Source organism: Sceloporus undulatus, chromosome 5 (assembly GCF_019175285.1).
Source record: "Sceloporus undulatus isolate JIND9_A2432 ecotype Alabama chromosome 5, SceUnd_v1.1, whole genome shotgun sequence".
Lineage (NCBI taxonomy): Eukaryota > Metazoa > Chordata > Lepidosauria > Squamata > Phrynosomatidae > Sceloporus > Sceloporus undulatus.
In genome coordinates, this window is record NC_056526.1 from 30,210,266 (window position 1) to 30,225,662 (window position 15,397).

General features: G+C 39.1%; 1 protein-coding gene across 1 annotated transcript in view; it reads right to left on the minus strand.

Annotated features, from left to right (window-relative positions):
• Nucleotides 1-402: 402 nt before the first annotated feature.
• PRDM4 (PR/SET domain 4) overlaps nt 403-15,397 on the minus strand; it is a 20,533-nt gene continuing 5,538 nt past the window's right edge. The window contains exons 2-11 of the mRNA XM_042467163.1: nt 14,749-14,882; nt 13,470-13,646; nt 12,296-13,090; nt 10,819-10,968; nt 8,428-8,546; nt 6,519-6,604; nt 5,329-5,456; nt 4,421-4,735; nt 3,170-3,338; nt 403-1,405 (exon numbers count right to left, since the gene is read on the minus strand). Coding sequence (XP_042323097.1) covers nt 1,090-1,405; nt 3,170-3,338; nt 4,421-4,735; nt 5,329-5,456; nt 6,519-6,604; nt 8,428-8,546; nt 10,819-10,968; nt 12,296-13,090; nt 13,470-13,646; nt 14,749-14,882 — 2,389 coding nt within the window. The 3' untranslated portion in view covers nt 403-1,089. The remainder of the gene's footprint in view (nt 1,406-3,169; nt 3,339-4,420; nt 4,736-5,328; nt 5,457-6,518; nt 6,605-8,427; nt 8,547-10,818; nt 10,969-12,295; nt 13,091-13,469; nt 13,647-14,748; nt 14,883-15,397) is intronic.

A 15,397-nucleotide genomic window follows, 5' to 3' on the forward strand; every position in this document is an offset into this window, starting at 1 on the left:
ACCACCCCCACCTAGTATAAATATTATGATGCTTGGTAATAACATATTAGATGGTCATGCAGCTACTTTGTTCTTGATAAGATGTATGTCTTAAGCTTTATACTTGGCTGGGGGGGGGTCTCTTAAGAATGCAATCTAGGCAAGCTTGCCATTTATCTAGAAGGGTAGGATATGTGAACCCTTCAAACTGTTATTGGACTATATCTCTTAGTAGCTCTAGCCACTGGGTAGCTGCAGGTTCAGCATAAATGAAAGGGTCTTCTCTCACCTTTGGAGGAGCTACAAATTAGGAACAGCATTAGTATCACATTAATTAATCTTCTATTACAGAAGAGCTATATAGAAAAATATCAGTGTTCAGCTAAAAGATCTTGAGTAAGAGAACTGGAATTAATGCACATATTAAAAAGGAACATTTTAATTTTTTTCCATTAGGAAATTTTAAATGTAACTGTGATTCCATAAATACATTAGCAGCAGAATACAGAACTTCCCAAAAGTAATGGTTACCTGTTACAGCACAGAAAATACTATCTGTTGTAACTGTTGTGTGGTAAATGTTTGGCTCATGCTAAAACCAAGCCTGCATTGCAAACACATGCATGCCTTTCTGCATGGATCCCATACTAGTAAGCTGGAATAGGGGTTTTTTACTCCATTACTATATATTGATTGAATGCTCATTTCAGCTTGTTCCTACTGAGCCAAAAGTAATTTTTACAACAGGAATAATAAAAGCACTGAACTTGCTGTGATGCAATTTGATTTGTATACTACAGTACTATTAAATGTAGTAATTAACTGTAATATTGTTCCAAACATTTGGCTGATCAGAATTGTATCTACCTGTTTCATTCTGATAGTCATACATGACATAACAACCAACTCGCCAGTAGTGAAATTTTAAAGATAGTTGTGGGTAGTTCCATTGGTTTAGAGTTCTGAAATCTCTCAGGAAGAGTACATAAGCCATTTTCTTTAAGGGTGTGAACTCCATCATTCAGCAGAGGTTCACTTGTGTAAAACATTAGTTTGACAAACATGATTTTAGAATGTTGAGTCCATTTATACTCGTAAAAACACAATTTCTTATTTGTGGCAAGATAGTGTGTCATTTGTCACATACATGCTAGTCTGAAGTCTGCAGTTTTCACTCCTCGAAGAGTTTATCAATTCTTCTTCCTCTGAACAATCATCGTCGTCATCCTCCTCCTGGGTTGAGAGGCTGGAGGTAGGTCCTTTACAGATTTTTAGGTGCCGTGTTAGGTGGTATTTTGTTAAATAAGCCTTGGAGCATTTTTCACAGACATAGTCCCGCTTTCCTTCATGAGAATTTAAGTGTTTCTTTAGATGGTTTGTCCTCAAGAAAAGCTTCTCACATTGGGGACACTTGATTTGTCGTTCGCTAAACAGGCAGGACAGGAGAGAGAAGAGTATTGTAGTCATGTTAAAATGTGACTATGGCCAGGCTGAATATCTGAAAATTCTTTTGAAGTATAGAAATTTATATTTGGTGAACAGTACTTAAATGTTCCAACCCTGCCTTCACATATCCATTTAATATCCTGAAAGCCAGAAGTTTATATGCACAGAGCTTTGCCCCACCTAACAAATATGTGAAAAACTTTCCTACAAGATTACAGCAAATCAAGACAATCTCAAGAATCAGTACTGCTGCCTTCTAAACTGTCTGCAGAGAATGCCATGAAAAAAAAATACTGAAAATTAGTCTGTAGTATTGGGTTAGAGCAGTGATTCCCAAAATGGGTGGTACAAGCCCCGAGTGAGAGGGAGGAAATGGGGGAGGAGGGCACTGACACCATGTAATTGCCATTCGTGCAAATGCCCCAGGAATGGCTTTCTGCACCCAGGGCACTGCGCAACTGGAAGCTTGTTCATGGGTTTCTCCCATGAATGAGAAGGGATGGCTCAGGGATGGGACGGAAGTTGCCGATGTTGCTTCCCTCCCAATAAAATCACGATTTAAAAGCTGTGTGCCATAAAGCCCCAAGATCAGTTGTTCTGAATTTACAATAGAAAAGGTAAAGGTTTTTCTTTGACAAGATTGTCTAGTCATGTCCGATTCTGTGATCATGATACATCTGCAGATATCTTTTTCAACAAGTGCAAACAACGAGATGTCATTCCTAAGGACCTATGCGTGGGGAGCCCTTTCCAAACTATGTATCATGTAGAGCTTATGCTGACTGGGTCTGCAGTAGCCAACATTCATTTTCAGTTTTCTACAGTTAAACTCCTGCATACCTGTCTGTCCCTGACTTCCACTCCACCATAAGCATCTGAAGGAGTAGATTAAATTCTATGAAAACTCATGCTACAAACTTCTTTTTTTCAGTATGTCTCAAAGGTGCTACAAAATCTCTTTATACAGACGGAGAACTGTAGACCTAATATCAAAAAATATGTGCTGGGGGGGGGACTAGAGTTGCTGCTCAAAAAGGGAGCAGTAGCCCGAAAAAGTTTGGGGGACCACTGGGTTAGAGGGTAATGCATCCAAAGCGCTATTATACAGAATACCTTTTGAAATTTTAATATTTCATTGACTCTGCTTTCAGATTGAGAACAAAGATCTCCATAAACATCTAGAGGGCACTACTGCTCTTTATGTGATAAATTTGAAAAAGGTAATTCTATGGTTTCTAATTTGGTAACTTTTTAAAAATCAGGGATTTGAAATTTAGGATTTTTTTCTTTCCTTGGACTCCCAAACAATATTTGTTAAATATGCCAACCTAGCCTCAAAGGAGCACTCCCAGGATTGCTCACCTATCTTGTTTGTCAGCTGTACCTGCATTTTCACAGATTTTTTTAGAGAATGGAGGAGTATTCTGTCTCTTGGAACTTGCTATCATTGTATAGCACTGATATAACAAAAATAGTTCTCTGATCCATGACAGGTCCCCTACACACTACATGGTAGTTATTCTATTAGATAGGCTTTATACCCACAATCATACATTAAATTAAGATTTACCCTTATTTCTGCTTGTAGTAAGTTCCCTTTGTAATTTTGATTTTGGTTTGTAACAAGATCCGCAATCCTACCACTGTTTTATGAGACAGACAAGCGCCTGCCTGTAGGTCACTAAACAACTTTAGGAAATCTGTAGTGTATTACTTCACAGATCTCCCACCACAAATTACTTACTGTGTATGGGTAAGCACATGCTGCTTGAGATCTTGCCGTCGCATGAACAGCTTTTCACAGTAATCACACTTCAGGTTTTTCTCCCCAGTATGGATAACCATGTGTGATTCTAGGTGGGCTTTCTGAGTAAAGGACTTTTCACAAAGTGTACAGCGATAATTCTTTTGACCTAGAATGAGATAAACAAATTTCATTTCCTTATATCTGTAAACATAATTTAAAACCTCAGCAATTAATGTCAAACATATTATCATAGCTACTCAATACAATTTATCTTTCTCATATCCAAACTTCTACCTTATCCAATGCTTACAGATACCTAATGAAAAGGAATATGCATCTCCTTGAGCTTTCTTCACATTTTATCACATAACATTGAGGCACAGCACAACTCTATAGTTCTCCAGAAACTCCCAGTAGCCATTACTTAACTTAGAATGACCCCACATAGGCAGGGCCACCTTAATAATTTCTCCAGGGAGTGCTCTGGTTCAGAAGTTGCATCAGATGTTGATACTACTTCCCTGTGTTTCTTTTTAAAAAGCATATATTGAACCTGTTTCAGCATGGTCAGAGGCTGAAAACTAAGCACTTACTTGAACAGCTAGAGCATAGAAGCCGCAAATTGAGATGGAAGGAATGACAGAAAAGGTGCCACATGAAAAAAACATGTTTGGAAAATTAAGTGAGTTACACCTGGGCCAGGTACAGAGCTGCTGATATAACAAGGCTCTGCACAGATGCATAATGGAATATAGTAAGAAACATTCCCAATACATGTCTATTCATTATTTACAGTAGTTTAAAGAAACTGGTGATCTAACATTTGGAAGATGGCATGCAAGATACATTTGCAGTACTGTACAGGGAGCTTGGCAAGGGGAAGGTAACATAGTAGGTAAAAATTATGGATTACAAACATTTTACCCAGAAGGAGTGCATATTAAATGTTTTACTAACTTTAGCTAATAAAGCATCAGCCAAGGAACAAAGGAGAAGATAATTTTAAATAATACCAACTTAACTTTTAGAGCAAACACAAAACTAAGAAATGGGAATTCAAATTAAAACGATTTAGCAGCCAAACTTAGGCTTGTCACACAGCACAGTGCATAAATCAGATAGGTGACACAACTCAGACCTCTAGTCTGAAAAGGGACAAATAAGAACCGGTCAAAAATTCCACTTCAAAATAAATAAAATAAAATAAAATAAAAACCATCTTCAAGCTCCTTCTTGTCTTATACTTACCTGTATGAATTTTGAGATGTGTACGGAGATTACTGGGATCACTAAAGGCTTTGCTACAGAAATCACACTTGTGTGGCTTCATTCCCATGTGCCCCATGAAGTGAACATGAAGTTTAGAAGGTGAGATGAAAGCTTGAGGACACATGGAGCATTTCCACTTCCTTTCCTTACTGTGCCCTGGCCCATGGTTGCTGCTATGCCCCTGACTGGGGAAATGGCTGTGGATGTGACTACTCAGATGAGCCTTGAACTCAGTATAAGAAGCACATTCTTTTCCACAGTGGCAGGTGTGCACGTCAGGATGCTCAGGAACACCTTTAATACAAAAGCAAACCTAGTTTGAAATACTACAGCCCTTGCTTGCTTGTTCACAATATAATTCCCTTGAAGAGAACCAGTCTTCTCTCAATGTACTGAAGACACTGCAGGATGTTTTGCCTTAAGGTTGCAGGAACACACAAGGATGTTGTGATTTCAAAGAACTTAGAAAAAGACATGCCCACTGAATAATTTAGTCCTTAAGTATATTGATGGGTTAAGGATTTTTATGATCAGCACAAAGTAGGAATTAACAGGAAAACATGGATCTGAATGTAATTCTTACTTTTTAAAATGCATTTAAAAACCTACAAACTTAAGTACGTACATAAAGTAGGGCCATGGTATGTAATGGTGAGAGACAATAATGTGCAAACTGAGCTTGATCTGGTTTCTGTAATTGACTATTGATCTGATGTAGATCAAGTTTCAGAAATCACAGCTGAACTTCCACTGACTGCAAGGTAACACCAACTTTTTGTAAACAGATAAATTACAACTGCAAATTCAGAAAAAGAAAAGTGAAAATGTATGTAGAAACCAAGTAAGATTAGAGATAGCATTCATACTAGGTTTGTTTAACTACTTACCAATCTGTCGGGCATAATCTCGACTATAGTAAAAGAGAAGCTCATGGTCTGGAGGGATATCACGTGAGGTGCAGAAGTAAATCTTTCCATCATGAGGGTAAGCTACCAGATTCTGTTCATCTCGATTCCTATTCCACAAAATATGGGGAGGGGCGATCCATTAAAACATTATGTGATGATTAGATTTATGTCTAACAAATATCCTGAAACATAATATTCTTAACAGAAGTCAGTTAAAAAAATGATAGTAACAGATTCTAGGAACCAGTGTGGTATAGTGGTTTGAATGTTGGGATAGGACTCTGGGAGACAGGGTTCAGATCCCCATTTGACCATGGAGACTCACTATATGAACTTGGGCACATCACTCTGTATGACCTCAGAAGGCAATGACAAACACCCTCTGAACAAATCTTTCTGAGAAAACCATTGATCTGTGTACCTTAGGGTTGTCATAAGTTGGAAACAACTTGAAGGCAGGCAACAACAACAAAATACATTCTAGTTTTCTAGTTACTGGAACCCCTCAGAATTCCCATCAACTGCTGTGTAGCAGCTGCATAAGGCTGTAAGCAGCCAAGAAGACTCTGGATATGTCCCTGTACTTCGACAAACAATGTCATCCTCCAGAAGTCTGGAGGACATCTGGGAGGTCCTGATGGATGACTTTACTGCTGTGTGCCAGGCAACAAGGACATAGTCAGATCCTCCTCTGCTGCTCCCAGCCACGTCGGAGAACCTCAGGAGGAAGAGGAGTCCTGCTAGAGGGAAAACAGGAGATGCAGTAGAGTGCCATTATTATTATTATTATTATTATTAGTATTATTATTATTAGTATTATTATTATTATTATTATTATTATTATTATTATTATTATTATATTCTTTATTTATATAGTGCTGTAGATTTGCACAGTGCTGTACATAAAAACAATAAATATAAAAGAGTAAACCTGCCTATGGCGTACAATCTGCCACTAAGACTTTGCATTCTGTCTTTCCAGGGATGAGCTCAGCTAAAGATACTGTCAAATACTTGGTCTCTTATCAAATAAAGAAATGGAATCTATTCTCAAATGAAAAGGGACATTTTAGGTTAAAATAGGGAAAAAAAATGAAAATCTGTTACAAATTATGGAATAATGTATTCAGTACTGCTATACCACTAGCCCTGTTACAGTGCTTTCTCACCTGGCTTTCCGCACAAACATCATCCAATTACATTCATTTTCATCAGTTGTGAGAATGTAGAACTCCAGTACATTGTTGTGATACAACTGAAAGGAGAAAGGTGAGACAAAATGGGCATTTAGATGAACACCTCAGTATAAAGTAATATATGACCTGGTGCATTCTGGTTACTGCCATCACTTCCCTGTGGCAAGTCACATGAGCACAGGTACACATGTCTAGAATCTGAATTGCCTGAATCAGCCCAAATTGTGAGGGTCCAGTAAGGGGTGGGCAATCCCAAGGAATCAGGGGGACTATGCACAGGCTCCCTAAGGGGCCACACTCACCTGTTGTGCTCTGCATCCTCCCTACTTTTAGATTTTTAAAACATTTTTTCATTCAAAACAGCTACTGCTCCAGGTGGACTGTGGGAATCCAATCTCACTATGTTTTTGTGGGCTCTGGTTTTGGACAAGAAGTCTTCATTAAACATTAAGCAAGAGAGTAAAACAGAGGTTTACTCTCTTGTCAAAGGCTGCCTCCGTCCTGCAGAAATAATCTGGTTTGACACCACTTTAACTTCCATAGCTCAATGCTATGAAATTCTGGGAATGGTAGCTGGTTGTGGTACCAGCCAAAACATGACAGTTTTCCCACTTTTACAATCTAGGGAATGTGTGTGAGCGACATTTAGAGGGGAAATGTGTTTAAAAAAACAGAAAAATTGGAGGAGGCTGCAGGTCATACATTCAACACCCTGGAATAAAACAAAAACAAAACAAACAGCTTCATTTATATACTGCTTCATACTGAACTAACAGTGTCTAAGCAGTTTACAACTGTAAGCTAATTGCCCCCAACAATCTGGGTACTCATTTTAGTGACCTCGTAAGGATGCTTGCCTGAGTCGAGCTTAAGTCCTTTTGTTGGTATTGAACTTGAAACCTTATGGTTTTGAGTGAGTGGCTGCAGTACAGGCATTTAACCACTGCACCAGTAGGGCTCCTAAAGCATGAAGACATCCTATCATGAGCCGCCTTCTCCAGCAAGGCACACGTCTCCACTCACTAAAATTTCCAACTTGGCACTATCTCAGCATTGGGAAGAAGTAAACTTATAAGCTCTCTGATAGGATTTCAGTTCCCAGGGTTCCTTGGGGAGGCGTAGAGGAAATCCCACAGTAAGAAACCTGATTTTGGACTGCAGTACAGACAAGCTTTAAGAGAGAATCCCTAAGCACTGTGGAGAGGTAAAACAAGTACATCTCTGGAATATCTTCTTCTACCCACAAGTGGGATAATAAATATCAATATAAAGGACCCAGCATGATTTAATTGCTTGAATGTAGGACTTGGGAGTATAGGAAACCAGGGTTTGAGTCCCTTCTCAACTATGGAAACCCACTGAGTGACCTTGGGCAAGTCTCACTCTCTCAGTCTCTTGCCAAGAAAATCCTGTGACTGGTTTGCCTTAGAGTTGCCAGAAGCAGAGATGGCACACAACAACAGCAAATCACAAGTTAACAGTATGTGGAGAGATCTTGTAGCACTTTGAGACTGACTGTAAGAAAGAAATGGGCAGCATAAGATTTCATAGACTTCAATCTACTTCCTCAGATGCATTTGATGGAGGTAGACTGAAGTCTATGAAAGCTGATGCTACTAATTTCTTTCTTTCAGTTAGTCTCAAAGGTGCTACAAGATCTCTCCACATACTGATTCTACAGACTAACGCGGCTATATAGTTGAATTCTACAAGCTAATAGTTGACAAAGAATGACAAATAACTTTATTTAGGTTCTAACTGGATATTGGATACCAGGATACTATTCTCACTATCACTGGTGCAGTGCTGTAAAAAGAGGACAGACCAAATCCAAGACAAGTTTTGCACAGGATTAATGAAGCAAGATGATGACAAAACTGACCTTCCAAATGTGATTGGCTGCTTTGTCTGTCCAGTCAGCTACTTCCATGGAGTGACTCTGTTGCCCAATGAGTGGTCCAAAACAAGTACGTACAGGAATGTTTTCTCGAGCCCACACACCTACCAGCAGTTCAGAAAATAAAACAAAAAACAATCCACTAACTACACCTCGTGAAATCCAACTACAACAACAATGCTTTGTAGCAAAGCGCTCTGAGGACTACTGCTAAACATCAGGTCATGAAAGCTTCTACAAAATGGGCTAGTCACAGAAACTACTGTCACATTACACTTGTGGGAATAAGCTCCATAGTAATCACTGCTTAAATCTATTTTTCTTGCAAGATCAATTCATTTACTTTTAGGTGAGTTGTGAAACTGAGGTCCTGACCTCTTGGGCTCATTAAAGATTTCATGACACTTCCTGCAAAAAGTAAAAAATACATATCTTATTTCAGAAACCACAGAAGCAGAAAGGCTACCAGTCACCAGTTTGGGGGGGGGGGGACAATTAAAACAAGGGTTCTTATAACCATGAATTTGATTCTCCCAGTTATTCTACAGAATCTCTTTGGCCAGAGTGCTAGATGCATTTTCCCTCAGACAACAAGAGTATATGGCTGTAGTTTTCAAGAACAATGTTCCAAGGAATCCAACATGCAGTGAGATTAGTAAGAACTGACATCATCCCTAGAAGGTAAGCTTCCTCACCACTACTGAAATTCCTCTTCAGTGTTTAGTTGATGTTTAACAATGTTAGATATTTGTTGAGTACCATTTCCAGTTATTTGAAGGACCAGACCTCCCCATATGGGTCCATTAGGGTTTTAAGATCATCTGGAGAAGCCCTTCTCAGGCTTGTTTGGTGGAAACAAGGGAGAGGGCCTTTTCAGTGGCTGCTCCCAGACTTTGGAAATCCCTTCTCAAAGAGGTCAGGATGGCATTTTGGTGCCACCAGGACTTTACGAACAATTGAAGTTGGTCTCTCAGTGCTGTGTAGTGCTGATTCTGAAGTTTTAAAGGGTCTATAAAAATACTAAAACTCATTTTAATGAGTTTTAGCATTTTTAACTGTTTAAATATGTACTGTTTTTAAGTACTTTTATCTCTTTAATTTCATTTTATTCTTTTAATGACTGATGTGTTTTAATACTGTACTAGTTTAATATTATTTTAATGCTCACTTTTGTATGTTTTTAATTATATTGTTATTTTAATTTGTAAGCTGCTTTGTGTCCCAATTTTTGGGAGAAATCGAGATATAAATATAATAAAATAATAATTTAAGCTGGGAAATGATGAAGCCTCAGGCCTGCCCAGTGTCACACACAGTTCTAGATGATGCCTCAGACTCTTCTGCTGTGCTTGGATTTTACAGATACACAACATTTCTACAGCTAGTGAGTCACTACAGAGAGTTGTTTTAAGACAAAAAATGTGGGAGCCACTGGCTTAACCTTTTATAAACATGGTTTTAGGAATCTCCTAACCTTTGTGTGTGAAAGCATTCATTTTCCAACAGCTTATATTTGAATTTCAAAAACCTTTTCAAAAATCCACTATTTTAGCTAACCAGAAGGTGAATTTTCAAAAAAATATAATCAACTAAATGTAATGGGACACAGATTAAATATATTAAAAATATTGATAGAAAACTAAAATTAAGACTTTTCTTCAAATGCCTAGGAGTAATTCCACTAACTGAAGGATTCTGAGTTCATTGCCAAAGTTTAGCTAATGGCCATACCCAAGGAAGAAGGTCCAAGACAGGCTGATAACTGACAATACTGCCCACCTGAAGAGAAAAGGTGACAATTCTCTATTAGTGTTAACTAATGCTTCTTTGCAGACATAAAAAACTAAGCTACAGAAAATGAACGCTATTATGAATCTTGTTTTATCAGAATGGGAGCCAAACAAAGCTGCTATTAAGACACTTGCCCACCCAATAATCACAATTACCTCTAAAGCTGATAAAATACTTTCCTAAAGGAACAATGTAGTGCTTTAATTTTGTGGGAAGAATTAATACTGTAAACCTTTGGGCCATAATTTGGAAGGGACTTTGAAGGCACATAACAGCAACAACAACAACAACTTGTTTGGCTAATTTAACAATTCTACAGAATATGCAGAGATGCGTTAAGTAACACTGCTGCTCTCCTAATGTAATCACTTAATTAGCAATTATACAAACATACCTCAATATTACCTTACCAAAAAAACAACACTCCCTTGAATTGTATACCCATCTATAATGTTCTGCTCAAACCCAAACTGTACATTTTATTGTCATTTGCCATGACATATATCACATTTTGTTTGCTTGAGATTTCCCAGTCCATCTTGTCCATGTCATGTTCTAAATTTACAGTTAACCACAGATCCTTACCAACTTCGGCTCCCATCATAGATTGGCGGATAACAAGCTGTTTGGGGACAGAGAGCCTAGCTCGGCTCTCTATTGGAGTGTCTGGAACAAACGTCACAGGCCCATGATCCGGGCAGTCAGATGGATAAGCCTTGTCACACAGTGTGCACCCTGCAGATAGGTAAACGGTACATACAGCATCAGATAAGTGCTCCTTGGTGTTGTTACAACAAAATACAAGAGGTACCAATATAAAACCCCAAGTAACAAATAGTCAGTGAAGAGAACTTGAAGTCTCCATTTCTAATACTGTGAAGATTTTGCTTTCAACTGACAAAGAAGCATTACTGAATCTGTGTCATAGGGCTTTTTTTTAAAAAAAGAATGCACATGATTAGCATAGAGAGCAATGATAATCATGTTGGCAAAAACAAAAACAAAACAAAGTCAATACCAAGGGCCCACTGTACCTTTCAGTAGGTCAAATATAAAATCACAAGATATTGTGCAGTATTGTCTTCATTGACCACTCAAGACTAAAATACATTGCTTTACAACAGGCACAGTTACTGTTGCTGGGAAAACATACCCGTCTTCAACTGTAAGGATTCTAGCTAAGGTCAGAAAAAACAAGTAAGTCTGAAAAACTGGCAGATAATGTCACCATACATGCTAATCAAGATTTCACTGCTTCAGCATATGATGGATATCCTATAGTGGAAGCACAAATGCTGGTAGGTGGTCACAAAACTTGGGTGAACTTAGAACCTTTATTTTAATTTCCCAGCTGTGTGCTGTTGACTGGTGTAAGGGGCACCTAAACAGCCATCTTTCACCTTTCTTTCAGTGGGGCGATTACCAAAAAATTAAGAAAACTCATGTGTATGTAGTAGAAATTGCAATAAAAGACCAAAACAGTAAGACAAATATATTCAAAAATGACACAGCAAAAAGCCTCAACAGATTATTGTACAGATTAGGCAGCCTCAATGTGCCTCTGTCTTCTTCACAACAGCCAGAAACTATTTGCCCAAAGACTTCTGAAATACCTCTTGGTGCAAGCAAGAATATACGACTGCTTCCACAGCTAGGGGCTGCATAAGTGTTGAACCCAATAGGGTCTAGGCCCAGATGTGTACACATGGGTTAATCAGGGTCAGGCAGATAATTCACCTGAATTTGAGATAAAGTATGGGGGAGTGAGGAAAAGAGAAGAATTGACCTGCTCCCACTTCATGACCTATGCATGAGAAAGTGAAAAGCTGCATCTGGCCCATCTACAACACACTCCTATTTCTAGTAATGTCTATACTCAGCCTAGAACAGAAAAAATAGATTTTGACAAAAAGATGTGCACAGTTTTCCCCCAACTTTTCCCAGCCAAAGACTTTTTGTATGATTCAAATAGATTCAGCTCCCCAAAGGAGGTAAATTTGCCCTGACTGTGAGCAATGCAAGTACTACCCAGATGCTGAGGCATATGCAGACACACACTCACATATGGTAAACAAAGTAGCCATATTCTCCTTGTTTGAATTGGAGTCTTCCATCTGTAGGGATGATGGCACAAAGGCAAGATTGTCCGGGGAGACATCCACATGATTTTGTCCCAAGGCTACATCTTGGCTTATGGAGGATACTGTTACAGGCTCCAGACTGAGACCCACTTCGTGCAATGAGACAGATTCCAGGGAAGTGAGGTTGTGTGAGGTAGAAAGTGCAACACTCACAGAATTGCTACTCATGGCCACTGTATGAATAGAGTCCCCAAGAGTTCTGTCAGATATCCCACCAACACGGCCTGCAATATGGTCAGGCTCCAAAACAACAGGAAGCTCCAAACTGCTACCATGAAGAGGGATGACGCCATTATGCCCTACAGTGTCTGTCGCTAAACTGCTACCCACAGCATCCACAGTTAGAGGCTCATGATTGTGGTTGCCATTTACAATCTGTGAATGATCCCCAGCCACATCACCCATTGTAAGTTCCTCAGCCATCCTGTCGGTTGAGATTGGACTGGTAACCCTTGAAACACTTTCCATGGCAATGGTTGTATCTAGCGCTACCTCATGGCTGTCGCTGGGGTGCAAGCTTTGGGTGTTGTGTGCATTCACTGAGCGGGAATCCATGGAGACAATGCCTGTTTCAAGACCCACTGTTCCATTGGTCTGGAAGGGATCTAGGCCTGAAGGGTTGTTGGAGACAGACAAAGCTGGATTACTGTCAACATTTATACTGTTGGGGTGGATGTACTGAGGTGGAGGTCTGTCAGCTAAATAAGATATGAGACCTGGAAAGGTGAAAAAAGAAAGCAAGAAAATGAGAAACACTACTTATTTGTAATAACAAATTCAAGTTTCAAGTTTTAAAATACTAAATGGCTCTTTAAAAACAATTATAACAATAATTGTATACCCCCCACCCTAAAAACTAAGTCTTGCAAATAACTGGAAGAGACCTAACTTGTCTGATGTTACTTGCCAAAAATGTACATCCTGCTGATAACCTTGGTGATTTCTGGCAGTTTACAACATTGTTACCAATTCCTATAGCATTTTTAGTGCAACACCATCCATCACCTTCTCAAAGTAATATTCCCAATAAAAACATGTCACTGAACAGAGATTTAGATTACAGGTACACATGCACTGTTGTGTCCCACTACTCACCAGGCAGAATGTGTCTGAAATAGCTGCTCTCCAAGTGAGGATAAGGCGGTGGAGGTAGGGCATAATTTCTCTCTGGTATACCACACATCACTCCTCGATCTCCAATGCCCATTGGAAGCATCAGAGAGAGAGCAGAGGGTAAGGAGGAACCCAGATTTGGAATTGCAACTGGTAATCCTAGTGGAAACCAAACCAAACCAAATAAAGTTTATTTATTTTTATATATTGGATTTATATTCTACCTTTCTCCTAGAATGGGATGGTTAGAACACAACTAATGAAAGGAGAAAAGAAAATGGAGGAGATACAGTAAAGCAAAGAATAAAAATGGAAAAGGTCATGAGAAGTTTTGTGTTCTAACCAAAATAAAATAAATAGTACTTGGAATATATATTCGCCTCCTTTCAGAGTGTTTAGAATTGACTCCAACGTCCCAACAAAATCCTGCATTGCTACTGCCAGTGGCCCTTATCTTGGCTACATTTGAAAGGATCTCTAATCCTAAAGATATGAAAGTTACACCTAGCAGCCTCAAGTGCCAAGCAATAGCACAAGACAAGAAACCAAAGAAGGAAATGCTTCTCTTGTACAAAATAACACCAAAAAAACTCCATTCCCTCTGTGAAGACACACCCAACTAAAGGTGGTGGCAGGTTTGGGTGTGCAACGCCGGTACCCTGGTGAGATCAAACTCTTTACCCAAAAAAGGCTCTGAAGCTGAATGTAAAGTTCAAAAAGGGGGGAAATTTAATTTAAAGGACAAAAATAAAGGGTTTTCTCCTCCCCAGCTCTAAATAAAAGATACTTTACAGTTTCAGCAATCTTCTGGATGTCATCTTTCTGGGTCTGATGTTGGTTTGCTCTCCACACTCAATGGAGCTGGTGCAGGGTCTTTCAGCTCCTGAATTCCTTTATTCGCTTGCTGATGGTAACTAATTTGGCTGAGTTGATCTTGGTAACTAAATGGCTAAAGTGTAAGAAATGCCCTTTCCGGCTGTCTGGGCCTGTTTGCCACCAAAAGACAGCTCTCTGCCGGCTCACAGCAAAGACTGCTCCAAAACTAAAAGCTTCCAGCTACAACACAGCATGCTGGGAAAGGGCAAACCAAACCTGGAAATAATGCAGGGGATCCTATAGCTAGTCCCACAACTAATACAATGAACTTTCCTACGCTAAAATATTCTAGGGCCTGAACCAACACGAAAGAAAATGCAGGAGAAAATTCAATCAGTCCTGGCAGGACATCACACCCTCCCTCACCCAGCCACTTGTTGATTACCTGGTGCTGATATGGCATTATGTGTTGGTGAGGAAGTCAGACCAATGTGGCTTCCTGCAACACTCAGGGCATTGCTCACAGAGGAAGCTGTCAACTGTTCCATTCCTACAGGACTCAAGCTTAATTCATTCATCCTAAACAAAAGACAATAATTTACAGTATGAACATTTCAGTTACCTTATCCACTCAAGAGTTTTACATTTAAGACACAGATACCATGGATGGAAAAATAAGACACCTGCCTCATAATACAGTACTTGCAATGTGCTAGATATTTCTCCATCTACTTTCCCAAGGTTCTTATAATCTAAACCCTATATATTTATACCAGACAGTAATATGTTCGTTATTGTTCATGTTGTTAAACTTTATTTACCTAAGGTCAAACACACTTAGGACTTCATATAGGACTGCACTGTTAGTGTCATAAAACACACCTTAACTCCCAACTGTAGTATTTTAGTTTTGATAGAATTTTCTGCATTTTTCAGCCAAGCAAAACCTGTTCATGCATCTATTAATGTAACATTCCCTTCAAACAAGAATTGTTTTATCTTTCCGAAACCAGATATAAAACCAAAGCTGCGACTATGATGTCAACTGTCATCTTGGCCTCAGAGGGAGAGATCAGGCAGACCCAGCAACATCG